The following is a 15474-nucleotide window of genomic DNA, read 5'->3' as shown; positions in this document are numbered from 1 at the left end:
ATTTAGACTCCATAACTTCCCCAGAGCTCTGCTTTACAAGCCCCATTTAAGTGATGTCGAATAGCACGAACACCAACAGACTGAATTTCTCAACAAGCAAACTGGTTTGGGCGAATGTTGAAATCTTTGTTCATCACCTCAAGCTCTGAATTAAATGCAGAGACCCTGCACACCCCTCAGCAGAGCCCTTAACAACAGCAGCTCAGAACTTATTTACAGAACACACACCAGTTAGGCAGGAACTACAACACATGAATTTTCCTTCGTCATTTCCCCCGTTTTGCTGCTTAATCTGCTAAGCAGGATTGCTAGGGAAAAAACACCCCAGCTGTTTGACACCCTCCTCCTTTTCTGTTACACGAAGTTGAGCACCAGCAAAACACACTAGAACCAGCTGCTCTTTGCAATGTGGTGGCTCTCCCCAAGCATAAGATCTGACTTTCCTCTTTCCTGGAAATGGAACATCCAGTCCTGCCCATCATCTGACCCTGCTCAGGCTGATGGCATTTCCCTGTCTCCTGGCCCCTCTTGGCCTGCCAAAATCCTGCACATCGTGTGTCAGCAGAATTGAGGGAAATGAGAAAAGATCTTTTGGCACATCTGGCTGGTAAAATAAATCCCCAAACTGGTCATTTAACGTGACAAATATATTGCAAACACACCCAGAACCCAGTGGGGAAACAAGTACATAAAGACTTCAAGGCCAAACTCCTGCCTGACCAGCTTACAAATGTCCTGGTTTCCTTTCATGCCCAGGATCAAGGCAAACTACCCGTGGTGAGAATGAATGCCTATAAATAATAATTAGCACTCTTCATCTTCAAAGCTTTTTACAAATATTAACTGCTCATTGCTCCTAAGAGCCCTGGGAAGCACTGCAGGGAAGTGTTTTATGAGAGAAAACAGGGACACAGAGGAGGAGACCTAATCCTCAGGATCAGAGCAGCAGGCCCACTGCCTACTCAGGTGTTACTCTGACTTGTAGCACGTTCACTGCTCACCTCCCTGGCCATGCACCAGCAATTCCCCTGTGCTAGCAGGACAAATAGTCCCTGGTTACCAGAGTCCTTAGAAGGCTCCTTCCATGCATGTTCCCACCCTTTGGGAAGAGTAAATTGACTGGTACCACAGAATGAACAGGCAGCCTGATGTCCTTCCTCACTTCTCTGTGGTTTGTTTGTGTGCTCAGATCCTGAAGGATCAGGTAAGGACAAGTCCACAGAGGAGCTGAAGCCTCACAGCTGGATTGTAGGAGCTGGGCAACGAGGAGCAGCAAAAGCCCCATGTCACGTTCAGCACTAAAGATCAGAGAAAGAGCTCCTCCAGCCAGAGAAAGGCTGGGATTTTAATTGTTTTAACAGGACTCAGTGTCAGAATCAAAAATCAAAATTCCCATCTGGCTCTGGCCGCTGGTTTTGCCGTACTTGGAGCATGGGGGCCCCTTCTTCCTCTGGAACACAACAATGTCAAGAATGAGCTGTGCAACTGCACAAACATCTCTGCTCTCCAGACCCTGTGCTGGTGGTCCCAGTGAAATCATCTCTATTTGAACTTGACTAGAATCTTGTCTTTGTTGAGGGAAAAACATGGAAATCATATTTAAATTGTTTTTAATCACAAAGTGGAAACACTTTTATTTAGCAATGAACCTTTGGCACAAACAATTCATGCTGCAAATGCTTTGCAGAGATAAAAAGGCTGATCCTTGTTCTTTGCAATTTGTAAGTAGGAAGTGTTCTGGAATGTAAAGAGGCTGGGATGATCTTCAGCACGTTATCCTTCCCCACCCTAAGGAATCTGAGGCACATCCAAAGCCACTTCCCAATGCACACAGTTCTCACCCCACTACTGGAAGAGCTAAATGGCTTCACTTGCACAAACCACCATAAACAAGGTAATGTGTGCCACGAAAAGAAACTCAAATACTGCAACATGGCCAGCAAGGAAAACCCATTTAGATACAGCACATTTATTAAGCAAAAGAAAACAAAAGCATCAGTACAAATGTGCTGATGTCTCTACTTTTTATTTATTGTATTATATAAATACAATATTTTATTATCTTTATAAAGATATACTCCTTATCCTTGGAGGTTTTTTTAAAGAGCCATTATAGAGTATTTTAGGTATGAAGAACTTCACAGAGACTTCGAAGAAAAATAATGAAAAGCCTAGCTGCCAAATCCGTTGAGGAGTAAAGCCCTTGCTAAAAGGTCTGACAGCTTATACAGGGTCTCGCTGTCATCTGGCATGCCAAGAGAGAAGGTGTAAGAGAGCAAAAATAGTAGAAATGAGTGGCTTTACTTCACCATTTGGTTTGCAAACGGTGGGGAAGGACCAGCAGTGAGTGAATCAGCTGGTGAACAATCCTCCCCTCTTCCTAAACCACAGCCTAACCATCAGGACTGAAATAAAACTCCAAACAACTCATTTTTAAGGTGACAACACTCCTTTAAGTCTACAAAAACATTCCCATGTACAATTATTCTCAGAAACATGAGCAAGCAGGAAACACGCGTACGCAGGGTGTGCCTGACCTAATTCCACAGTCCTACACTTAGAACAAGATGGATTTCTAATGGAACTGCACGTCTTTCCACAATGGCTAAAGCCTGGCTTTAATTTCTGTCCTGGTTTAACCCCAGATGGCAACTGAGCCCCAAACAGCCACGTGCTCACTGTTCCCTGGTGGGATGGGAGAGAACTGGAAGAGTAACTCATGGGTTGAGATCCTTTTAACAGGTAAAGGAAAAGAGAAGGTTGTGTAGAGACCTCACAACACCTTCCAGGATCTAAAGGGGCTCCAAGGCAGCCAGAGAGGGACTGCTCATAAGGAACTGGAGTGACAGGACAAGGGTCAATGGCTTCCCACTGCCAGAGGGCAGGGTTAGATGGGATATTGGGAAGGAATTCTTCCCTGGGAGGGTGCCCTGGCACAGGTTTCCCACAGAGCACCTGTGGCTGCCCCAGCCCTGGGAGTGTCCAAGGCCAGACTCCTTTACTTGGAGCACCCTGGGAGAGTGGAAGGTGCCCCTGCCCATGGCAGGGGGTAGAACAAAATGAATTTTAAGGTTCCTTCAAACCCAAGCCAGTCTGGCATTCTATGACTCTATAAAAGCTGTGCATGCAAGTAAAGCAAAAAAGGAATTCATTCCCCACTTTTCATGGGCAGGAAGGTGTTCAGCCATGCCCAGGAAAACAGGGCTCCATCACTTTGGAAGAAAAACACCATCACTCCCAACATCCCCCCCTTCTTCCTTCTTCCCCCAGCTCTAAACACTGAGCATGATGCCATAGGGGTGGAATATCCATTCCTGGCTCAGCTGGCCTGGCTATGTCCCCCCAGCTCCTGTGCACCCACAGCCCACTGGTGGGTGGGCAGCAAAAAAGGTCTTGGCTCTGTGTGAGCCCTGCTCAGCAATAACTGAAACACCCCTGTGTTATCAACCTTTTTTTCCAGCAAAAATCCAAACCATGGCACCCCATGAGCTACTCAGAAGAAAATTAACTTTCTATCAGCCAAAACCAGCATGAATTCTTAAAATATCTTCTTAGAATATGCCAAAAGTTTCTCTAAACATAAAAGCAGAGCAACAAATTAGCAATGATTGACTTCCTACTCTGGAGAGAAAAAGGGCAATCTCATGGGTTTAAGATAAATAAGGAGAAGTGTTTCCTGTACATAAGGATTAGGGGAATCACTGTGAGGTATAAACCGCAGCAGGGAATGCAGTATGGAGATAACAGATCTCCCCTGGGCTGCTAACATTGGTTAAGTAAATAAGCAGCCATCAAACTTGATATGAAAAATTATAATATTGACAAGTAGGTAGCAATGCAACTTCTAATGTTCATAATAACTATTTGTTTCTGATCATCAGATGGAGACTTTCCCAGAGAGAGAGAAAGAGAGAAAAAACAAACCATTCTGCCTGTCAGCTCAGTTCAGCTGCAATAAAAATTTCCCAATTGCAGGGAGGCACTCCAGAGGACTGTGCAGAGTGACAGGAACTCATCCGGTAGAAAGAAAGGCAAAAAGTGAAATGTTCTCCTCTATTAAAAATTCAGACCAGACCTGATGCCTCGTTCTGTAACTGTGAGGAACTTAAAGCTCATCCAGTCCCACCCTCTACCACGGGCAGGGACCTTTCACCATCCCAGGCTGCTCCAAGCCCCATCCAACCTGGCCTTGGACACTTCCAGGGATCCAGGGGCAGCCCCAGCTGCTCTGGGCACCCTGTGCCAGGGCCTCCCCACCCTCACAGGGAGGAATTCCTTCCCAGTGTCCCATCTAACCAATATCCCTCTGGCAGTGGGAAGCCATTCCACTTGACCTATCATTCCAAGGTCTTGTCCAAAGCCCCTCTCCAGCTCTCTTGGAGTCCCTTTAGGCACTGGAAGGGGCTCTAAAGTCTCCCTGGAGCCTTCTCCTGTCCAGGTTGGACATCCTCAACTCTCCCAGCCTGGCTCCACAGGTCCCTCACAACCAGGGAAATCGGCATTTCCAGGCTGAGCCCCAGGCACTGCCCTGTGCACCTGAACCAACAGAGATGCTCAGGGCAAGGCAAGACTTGGCAGGTGTGGGGTTGCCACTCCCTGGCACCTGTGGATACACCTGGAACACTGGAGAACATGGAAGTGCATTCACCCGGACTGCACCAGAGAGAAAAACATTAACTGCAGCCTTTACATGCTTTTCACAAACCTCCTACTGATCCTCATTTCTTTTTCCCAACACAAACACAAGCAGACAATAAAAGCTGATTTATAGGTTGAACCAGCACAGGCACATGACAAAAAGCTTTTCCCTTGTTATGAAATAACACTATCAATATACAGAGGATTCATTTTCCATCTGGCATCAAATGATAGATGGAAAATAATGTCCAGCAGGTCTGATGCAATGCAGGACAGCCTGAAAATGCTGGCAAGAGACAGCAAGGAGGCTGATGAAATGGTTGATTGTTTCTCCCATTCTGTGCATAGTGCTGCACTGTTAGCAAAGTTTACTGACTTAGTCATTTACTCGAGGCTCAACAAAAATCCACTGTTTCTACAAATGCAATTCAAAACTCCAGTTGGCAATATGAGTTTAAGGGTTTAACACTGCACTTGCACACCTTGATTTAAGACCCAGGGTTCAACAGGTCCTTCTGTCACCACCAGTGCTCAGTTTATGCACTGACCTGACCCCTCATCAGTGCCCCACACTCACAGCATCTTTTCTTTTGCCAATTTACAATCACCAAGACTGATACCTGCAGAAAAATAATGGAGATTTATTAACTGGATGTAACCCATTACAGACTTTCCCCCGAAATAGGAAGGTCACACCGCGGCAGCCTCATCAACAGGACAGATGAAGTGCATCCAGCAATGTCCCACCAAGGGAACAGAATTCCTCACCAAGGCAACAAGTTACTGCTTTTTTATTCCCCTCCCTCTGAGACCCAGGATATTCATGTTAAAGAGCAAGACCAAGCTAACTATAAAGGGTATTTCCTCACAATACTGGAATAAAGACAGTAATCTGAAAAAGTATATTTGATCCTCATAAAGAGCTTCTCACCACTGTGGCAATGGCAGCTTTGCCAGTGCTATCTGATTAAATTCAGCAATTTAAATAAAGCTGGCTATGCCCATACAGAATACACACCTCCTTCCTTGGCAGAAGGTCAGAGTGGGCAGATCTGATCAGGGAAAAGGGAAAAAAAAGTTCTGGCAAAAGATGAGCTGTTGCAAATATAAGCAAGATATTTTTCTCTAGAGACAGGAAAAAGCAATGTTCCTTGCTAAAATAGACAATACTGAGCTAAATAAAGTTTTAAGGCAGGTGACACCTATGAGTTACACCTTCTCTTCACCTGTGTTAAATTAAGCTACAAACAGTTACGTGGAAGCCTGCAACAGGAGTAAGTGCTGCAGACAACAAAGTTTGGCTGTGTTCTCTGTTCTACCATTTTCTGCAAAAGTACTTATAAAGCTTTCAGAAAATCCCACACACTTCAGCAAAGCATAAAAGCAAGAGCTGTCTTATCCCTTTGGATTTAAAAAAGCTTTTATTTCTCAACTTTTGCTCTTAGGCAGTTAAATCAAACTTGGTTCCAAATTCCCACGATTTCAATTCCTGCGTTTATATTCTGAGAAGTCCAGTTTTTCAATTATAAATGCAGAAAACAGCATAAGGACAAGAGTATTTCTGAGGGAGTTCTGCCACAGAATCTGATCCACTTGCAACCACCAGAACTTCTGAGCTGAACTGATCACCCACATTTCCTGGTGTACCTCTGGAGCAAACCCTGTGCCAAGCGCCCCTCACTTACTGCCGGCTCATCCGTGCTCAGTGCTCCCTGCACCACGACCCCGAAATCCCGCTGGAGCAGAGGGAAGCACCAAAGCACAGCAAAGCTTCGGGTTTAAACTCTTTGAGCAGCGATGGTCACTCCCCCAAAACCCGGGCGGCTGATTCATGTAAATATTTCAGGTTAAAAGTCCCTCCAGCTGATTCATGGAAAGTTTGAATATAATCTGTGCGGTAACAGCTTAAAGTCTCCTCTTTTCAGTAAAAGCCTCCTGAATCTCTCTCTCTCTCTCCAGATTCCTTATTCAGGCAGTTTTTGCAGGAATTGTGCGGTAGAAAAGGCTCAGTTTTATTAAACCCTTGAGGCCATTTGGTAAAACACCTGCTGCCACACATCCCTTAGACAGGCAGAGCAATTAGCCACCAGAATTTTTGGTTACGTACATAAATACGTGCACATGGATTCCCAAGCCCAGGAGTCCTAGGACTTGGGCCCGAACAAATTTACAGTAACTGAGGATACAATGAGTTATTTTGACACATCAATGCATTGCTAAAGAACCCAAATAAGAACGACCACTTTCCTTCCGTGCTCAGGTGCCATGGCCAAGGCATTACATGTTTATGGAATCTGGAGATGTTACCCTCTGTCAGCCCAAATATTAAATCAATTTATTCTATTTCTTACCACTTTCCCCTAAGATACAGCTGGATTGCTCAGAGACTTCTCCGAACACATTTTCACAAAACAGCAGAATTAAATATATCACGTATTATCAATAATATATGATTTTTAATGCAAATAGAGTCTAAACAAGCAGGAAACTATTTTTCTCCTGACTCACGCCAGTGATAAAGCACATTTTCCTGACAAGTCTGAAAGTGTGAACGAAAGATGCCTTTAGAGGGCTCTTGATTAAAAACAAACCAAGCAACACAACACCAAAAAAAAAAAATCCAAGTTGTCACTAATTTACTAACTTTTGTATGCAAAAACTTGTTATTACTTTTAGTTTGGGGGCAAGATTTTATTTTTTTTTAATGCCCAATTATCTCACCTGTCTACATACAGGTACAATAAAGCACCTGTGGCTGGTAAAAAGGCTGGGGGAATGTAAACATCAAGAGCCTCTAATCACCAGGAGGTGATGTCCCACACCAGGTGAGGCTGGTGGACATCATCAGGACAAAGAACAGATTTATATATTTTTTAATATAATTTATATGATTTGTATATGTATAATTTATAAATTAGCTTTTATAATTACCCTCTGTGTGTTTACCACAGCAACTGTCCACTGTGGATCTCTCGAGATGAGCATTGGTATATTATCAGTGTGTTTTGAAATACACAAGTTTTAATTAATTTAATTAAAAATTAAAAATTCAGCAGAGATAATATCCAGCCTAAACCAAAACTCCTCTCCTCATTTACAGAGCTTTTAGTTCAGTACAAAAAGTTATCTGACATTTCACCCACGGCAAAAAGCACCTACTTGGTTCTGACTCTTATTTTAGAAAGGCTGCGAGCAGCTCAAAACTCCACCTTCCCTCTCTGGAAGGGATCCCAACAAGTAACAGCTCACTCATTCCCAGCTCATCTGCTACAACTCTGCCCTACAACTCCAACTGCCATTCATTTCTAACCAATTGCGCGGCAGCAGCTCGGAAAACTAACAATAGATGGCACGTTTTTGAAAGCTGAATGCAGTTACAGGAGCTTTCAAAATAATAACAATGAAAAAACTCAAACCAAACCCAAGAAACAAACCCAGGGAGGCTGCAATGGAATGCGATTAAATTTGCAAGGAAATACTGCCACGTTGAGAGAGAGGTTCAGACTCCAGGTCCAGCAGCAGTTTGTGTCCAGTGTGCAAGGGCAGAACCAGGCTTGGCAAAGCTCAGGTGTCCTCACCCAGCACTGGGGATCTTTCCCAAAGTCTGGGATGATTCCGGCTGGCATGGGGTCCTTGCCAGGGGCGCTATCTGCCATCCCCACGGGGCACTGCCCTATCTCACCACAACAGCTGCTGGAAGCCTGTTCAGATAAAGCCACAGCTGCATTTTCCTGTGGAAGGGCAGAGATGCTCCTTTGTGCCTGAGTGCCTAAGGGAACATTATCAGTGTTGTCCTTAGAAACAACAGAGTTCTCTGAATCAGATGCATGGTTTAATTCTCATTAAGAGAATTAAGATACAGACAATAAGAAAAAGCAAAACAAACATAAGGCTCCTTTCACAGTGCAGCTGCATTAGTAACTGCAAGTAATACTGAGTAATCCGAAACCAAAATAAACACGGCAGTTTTATTTAGCACAATTACAGCTCTTTGGAAAACACCTCCTGATTTATTTTGAGGGAGGCAAGAGCAGGGGCTACAATTTCATCGAGGTGAGGCCAACCATTAGCACTGGCAATTCATGTCAGCACAGAACCTGATACCTTATTTTCAAGAACTGAAAAACAGTCCATGATTTCAAACCAACCAAGGTTTACAAGGGGACACTGGCAAGACACCTCTTGCTTTGTTTACATGCCTGGATAAATATTTTACATGTCAAGCATAGTTATAACACTTTCTAAGAATATTCCATTACATTCTTCTATGACTAATAATTCTTCCACAAAAATATTTGGCTAGTGCTGTGTTACAGCAAAATTAGCCAGGAACTGGAGCCATATTTTGTGGGAGTAAAAATGGGAAAATACCACAAAAAAAATATACAAAATTGAAAAAGCAGAGAAGATGCCTATTTCAACACACATAATGAGGTGTTTGTGCTGAGGCAAGGTGCCCATCTGGGCCACGGATAAGGTCACTCTTGAAAGGGTAAGTTCTAAAATTGAAGTGCATTTCAGAACAGGCCCCTCCAGCTTGTTTTTACCTTGACAAGCAAGAACTCAACAATATTCTAGCCAAAACTGTAGCTGGTTTCTTGTCTATCTCAAAGATAACATGCAAAAGAAATGCCAGGACTTTAAAACAATTATTTATTTCAAGGAAATGGTCTTCAAAGCCTCTCCTTGTGAGGAATATTCACTCTCCTTCTGAATAATCCAAGAGATTCTCAAATAAATTAGCATATTCCAGCAGTAGAGCTTATGCATGATTTTAATAAATCCTTAACAAGAAGATAGGTTTTCCTATAGAGTCTGCTAATTAAAGGGTCTATAAATGTCCAAAGCAGCTCCCGATGATTTCAACTCAGTCCTGAGCAGATGTGACCACACCGTGACATTTCAGAGCTCTTAATGTGGATTGCATGAAATGAGGTGGCTTTTGTCAGTCTGGCTGAAGACACAAGACATCACCTCTTGCTGCTAAACCTAGAGCACGTCTGCCATGAGCACAAGTCCCAGCAGGCCCCGCCCCAGCAGGGGAATGTTTCCTCCAGTCCGGTGTGCCAGGCACGGCCTGGGCAGCACAAGGGGCTGGAATGCTCCTTGTCAGGGCTCCAGCTGCTCCAGGAAGAAGTAAAGCCTTTAAGGCTCATGGCTCTCAATCCAGTTCACAGGAGGTTTTGTTTTGAGTTGTTATTTTTACTTCAGCTGTGACAGCCTTCTAATTAAAGATAGCACTTAGTGTCTGCAGCACACAGGGTGAGAGGCTGGAGAACACTCTATTTTCTGCATTAAGAATTGCTTCATCTCTCAGAAATGCAATAATTCTACTCTTCAAGTGGTGAAGTGGCATTTCCCATAGCTGTTTATAACACCTTTAAAATGCTCTTGGAATGACTTAACAGCACAAAGTGAAGACACACAGAGGTGCCACAGCCATGGCATATTAACCAATTTTCTGAAAACAATTGATTTTCAAAACCAGCTTTTAAAAGGAGAGGCCCATGATCTTTGCAAAGAACATTTTGTAATAGGGACATCTGACAGACAGGACACCACTTAAATATAGCATAGCCCTAATGCACGAAACTCTCCACAGCTTTATCAATAAACAAACCCAGTTTCCCCCTTGCTTGGCTCGCACAAGGTAACAGAAATCATTAGACTGGTTTCACTTCAGTATCTTGTGCAGTGCATTCCCAGCTGACCTTCTCTAACCCAGCTGTTTATCACTCTCCTTGGGCCTGACAGCAAAGCTGCACGTGAACACAGCTCCTTGCATCAAATACATCATTTTGGTCTTTCTGAGAGCCACCTTGTTCAGCCCTGCAAGGGGACTTCCATCCCCAGAACACTGGGAGCAGTGACAGAGCTGTCACAGCACCCTTCCCACAGCACCCTTCCCACCCCACCCAGCACGTCTGACCATGGCCTCACCCTGAGCCTGAGGTGGGACAGGAGCAGACATGCTCCAGCCCCATTACTGGATGTGAAACAGGAGGGAATGCTGGGAATGAGAAAGCTCCTCTCCCATGTGCCCAAGAAGTGCTCATGATCAATATTGTTCCCCATTAGTGCAGCATCCAAATCGATGGCTTCGACTGCACTCAAAGGGAGGTCTGAAATCGCTGTGCAGCACAGCTGAGTCCAGGGATCAGCAGCATTTAGAGTAAAAGCTAAAACCTGCCTAGTCTCAAGTGACTCAAACATCAGCTAATTCACACATGCTTAGGATGGATCTCAGCAAAGCCTGGATATGGGCAAAACCTTGTGGTCTTTAGGTGCTTTACATTAAAGCTGAATCACTTCTCAAATATACCTGAATCACCTGGTTTGCGCATGACTGAATAATCTTATGATTTTTCATATTTGTTACTTGGTCAGTCTGAAGGGCAAAAGAAAAATTAGATCCTATAGAAAAAGGCCAGGTTGTGCTCATATATAAGAGAAAAACTCCATGGATTTAAGAAATCAAATTTTAACAGCAAATCAAAACCTGAAATTTTAATAATCTCTGTTTCTTTTCTATTCCTTAGCTGGACTCCTTTCCCAACACAGGCAGTAAAGTCAGCCTCTGACACCTGACCAAGGACTTCTCAACAAGCATTAGACTACAGGGAAGTCTGCAAGTGCCTGCCGGAACATTTCCGTCAATGGATTAGGGAACTCATTCATAACCACCAACTGCCACAGCAGATAACATTCCAGACAGACGGAAGCTTTTCTGTGGGTAGAGATTATGTAACACCACGCTTTTTAATCCACTGGTCCAGAGGAAGAAGAGATGAGCTCACTTTCACAGAGGTTAAAGCTTCCTTACTCTGTTTTTCTCCGTTGTTTGCTCCAGTTATGTTGAATTAGCAGATGATACTGAGCACATGAACTGAGGGACTTGGAAAGTCCACCCCGCTCATCTCCAGTCCATCAGAAACTCTGCTGCTGCCATCAGTTTCTCCCTTCCTGCCTTTTCCCTGCTCACATCTTTTGTGGACCTCTCACTCCAATTTATCCGAGTTACCAGAATAACCTGAGAACTGCAGTAATTCAGTTATAAAACAGGCACCACTTAGAGAAAAATAATGTCAATGATTATTAAACTGAGCAAATCGCTCAAACCGGGGCAGATGCTTAATCCTGGCAGTTTACAGGACATCCAATGGCATCATGTGGACTCACAGATTCATTTCAGGTGACCAGCTGCTGTCCCAGCACAGCGAGCCACAGGGCTGGGCTCCAAGGGACTCAGCTATGCCTTCTAGACCAGGAATTACATTTATTGAAAACCCCTCTTTTATCAAACATGGCCTTGTTATTTACATCTGCCTCATCTGTTTTGCAAAGCTATGTTGCCAAAACTTTGCATACAAGCCATGTGGCAGCAGCAATCATTAACTGTTACACACCACTTCTCATTGCTGTCACAAGGTTCAGTTCTCCTGTTTTTATGGCTGCCAAGCTCTGCTTCCTTCTGAAAACTTCCTGATTCAATGGACTAAACTCTGACACCCAACACAGGTCAGGGATGTCACACTGTTTTATGGGAGCCGGTCGGGAACTGCATTCATTTCCCAGTTCTCGGAACACACGCTGTTGCCACTGAAAGCATGACTGACTAATAAACTCTAATCTAGACTATTTGTCCACAAATTGCAGAGGCAGACCTGACACAGAGCTGTGCTTTCATTTCTCTATCTTTAGTCCATTTCCATCACCCCTTCTTTATTGCTCCTTTTGGCTACTTCTGTATTGAATCCCAGGCAGCTTTTTATTCTCACAGTAAATAGCTGAGTAATTCTCGAGTCACTCTGACAGAGCAGTATATATGACTTGTTACATTTTATAGTTCACAAGGGTATTTCTATATTTGTGTGTTCAGTAGCAAAACCAATGACTGAACATTTGTGCTCCCAGGAGCAATCCATGGATTAACACCACTTTTAATAGCTGCACATAACACATTTGAGGTTGTTCTGAGGGCAACAAGAAAAAAACAATTGCAAATTGCAGAAGAAATTACTGAATGTTGAGCTTCAGCAACTGCAGCCCATGTTCAGTGCTGCTTCCAAGTCTAACAGACATTGATTTTCCTTCTCAATTTCAGGCCTATGCTTATGGACCAGCTGCCCTTCAAAAGTCCTTAGTCCTCTTTTGTACTCCAAAAAGTGGATCCAAAGCCCCCAGGGGTCTGTGTAAAGTCTCTGCTGAGGCTGGAGGACACATTGTGACTGCAAATTAGAACTGGAACAAGACACAGGAGGAGAAATGGTTGTGAAAACTGATGGAACAACACAGGCAAGGCAGGTCCCAGGACTTCGGCTACTTCAGCACCTGTAATTATTGCCCTGTACCACTCCCAAAACACATCCACCTCCCATTACCTGGATTACAAGTCCCTGCTTCTCTGTACTGTCATGGCTCAGAACAGAACAGGGAGGCTGTTCAGCAAACAATTCACATGGCAAGGCCATCCAAAAGCCAGAGACCCAAAATTGTACCAACCTTGGCAAAGACGGTCCAGCAGTGCTACCCGACTGTCATGCTGGAATCAGAGGGGACATTGGGACCAGAAACCTGAAATCAGAGTGGCTTTCATCAGCAGCCTGGCCAGGTCTCCCCAAAAACCCAGATATTACAATCACATTGTTTCTATAAAAATGTTAATGTTAGCAAATTGGTAATTTCTAAACTTTATGTTAGCTCTGGTTATGCTATTTATGAATAAAGTGAAGAAAAAAAATGCTGATGGCTCCCCACCCTTTTACATTTTCACCCACACAAAAGGTGTTACGTTGCTTGTCTGGATGTGGGTTAAATTAGCCAGTAATGATCCTCTGGCTAAGTTCACTTTTTATTAAGGAACTCATTTAAAAATCAGGAGATCCTTTAGACAGCTCAAGTGACCTTTATCAGCAGGCACCAACTCAGCATTTTTCTTCTAAAGAAAGAGCTCATTATCCACACACTCCTCTGGGATCTCCAAGCAGAACACAGCAGTTCCAGAGTCCATCCTAAGGTGAAGCTTTAGGGAGACTCACTTTGCATTCATTAAGCAGGATTTGACTTTCTAGAAGGAGGAAGAGTTCCTGACAGTGGCTTTGGCAAGCACAGGCACCAAACAGAGAGCACACAGGTGCTATTTCAGGGAGCGCTGCAAGGCTCCTTTCCCCAGTTATTTGGCTGCTGAGCTGGCCTCTCATCATGCAGTGACTTTCCTAACAGACTCTGCAACTCTTGTGATGCAATTATTAATCCAGTCCCACTGCTGGGCCAATGTCCCTTTGCAATCACAGCTTCTGGCAAAGGGGGACGAAGGTGTTGTTAACTACAGCACTGGAGCCTTATGGCAAATTCATTACAAAGGGTGAAATGTTATTTACTTTTCTCTACACCTGAATTTTCTACTTATGGGTTTTCAGGTAAAAATAGCAAGACTTTTAAACAATATTATACTTCAATTCTCCTGACTGCACTGCTACTCAGTGAACTGAACACTTGGCTGCCTGTCACGGGCACATGGAATGAGTTCAAGATGAGGTCGAGTGACAAACACATGGCCCAAACTTGGGGCTGAAAGCATCAACCAAGAAAATGAGATGTTGATTCTTACTTCTCATGACCTGTAAAGACAGACTGAGTCACCACACAAAAAAATGTTACAATATCCTGAACAGAAAACTCCAAGCAAGTGGTTATGAAACCTCTTGGATTCTCAGAAGGCAGGACTGAACATGCCAAAACACGAAGGTACTTCAAAGAGACTGAGGTAATATCAGATTTATGATCAAATCAGCTAAAGTAAGAGGGTTTCTCAAGTCTGATGGTTAAAAATACTTTGGGGATGCAAATACAGATTACTGGTGTGCAGAGCTCGGGTAAGGCCATCTCTGGAGCACAGGAAAACAAAGTGTAACTTTGAGTGCTTTTATACTGGACACATCCAACAACCCTAGATGGATCTTAGGTGATACATTTCTGTTAGCACAACCGGTGATGAGGCTTCTGGAATTACTGTCTCATCTGCCACTCCAAGAACTGTCTCAAAACCTTTCCAGAAAATCAACAACCCAAAGAAACTGAATATGGGGTTTTCTCTGCCTGTAGGTACATGCAATGTACATCAAACAGCTCAAATGACTTTGCTACTTGGTTCTCACTACTGTTAAGAAGGATAGAAATAACCAGTTTGGTTCTTTCAACTACAACTTCTTCCAGCTGCCCCTGCAGCTTGACTGAGCTCACTGAACTCCACTCATTTTTAGAGAATAACTACAAAACAGAAAGCTTTCAAAAATAAAATGATGTAATGAACTACTACCAGAAAGATCATTCCTTTCAAGCCCAAATCAAACACAAAACTCATCCCCTTTAATTCTGGCAGCAGAAGCCAGCATCAAAAGATATCAAAAAGCATTCCACGTGCTGCAAATTTGTCTGTCTTGAATCAAACACCAATAAATCAGCACATGCCTACTTCCATGATAGCAGAAGTTACTTTAACCTGTCCTTAATTGCTTTAAGATAGGCTGAAATTAGTCTAGACACAGTCTTCTGTGCAGGTTGGTCTACATAAACTGCTGCATTTCAGCTGTAAGATCAGAACACAGATGTTATTATGGAAAATAAAGACAATTGTAGTACAGGCTGCTTTGCAGAAGAGCATTTGTTAGTGATGTAAATACAGAGTTACGTTATAAACAGGGCATTTATTTTAGTAAAAGGTGACTGCTTCCCTAAACAGCATAAATAATAATAAAGGCACATGGGAGTCCAGTCTGAAGAATAATAACTCTGACAAGCAGCTTTGCCTACACAGTAACCCACAGTTCCTGACCC

General features: G+C 43.5%; 1 protein-coding gene across 5 annotated transcripts in view; it reads right to left on the bottom strand.

Annotated features, from left to right (window-relative positions):
- KCTD20 (potassium channel tetramerization domain containing 20) overlaps positions 1–15474 on the bottom strand; it is a 29989-nt gene that overhangs the window by 12278 nt on the left and 2237 nt on the right. Inside the window, exons 2-3 of one of the 5 annotated variants that reach the window (XM_042013406.1) lie at positions 15134–15226; positions 13141–13212 (exon numbers count right to left, since the gene is read on the bottom strand). Coding sequence is in view for 2 of the 5 variants with exons in the window: in XM_042013405.1 (XP_041869339.1) it covers positions 6324–6334 (11 nt within the window). In the remaining 3 variants the exon portion in view is untranslated. Of the gene's footprint in view, positions 1–3924; positions 4012–6323; positions 6416–13140; positions 13213–15133; positions 15227–15474 lie in introns of those variants that run through there. The other 4 variants (XM_042013407.1, XM_042013405.1, XM_042013409.1 and 1 more) reach the window with 4 other exon arrangements.

Source organism: Corvus kubaryi, unplaced genomic scaffold (genome assembly GCF_017639235.1).
Source record: "Corvus kubaryi isolate FWS band 111438036 unplaced genomic scaffold, C.kubaryi_AGA036_p1.0 split1-37355, whole genome shotgun sequence".
NCBI classification, from domain to species: Eukaryota; Metazoa; Chordata; class Aves; order Passeriformes; family Corvidae; genus Corvus; species Corvus kubaryi.
This window is presented reverse-complemented; position numbering and strand designations above follow the sequence as displayed.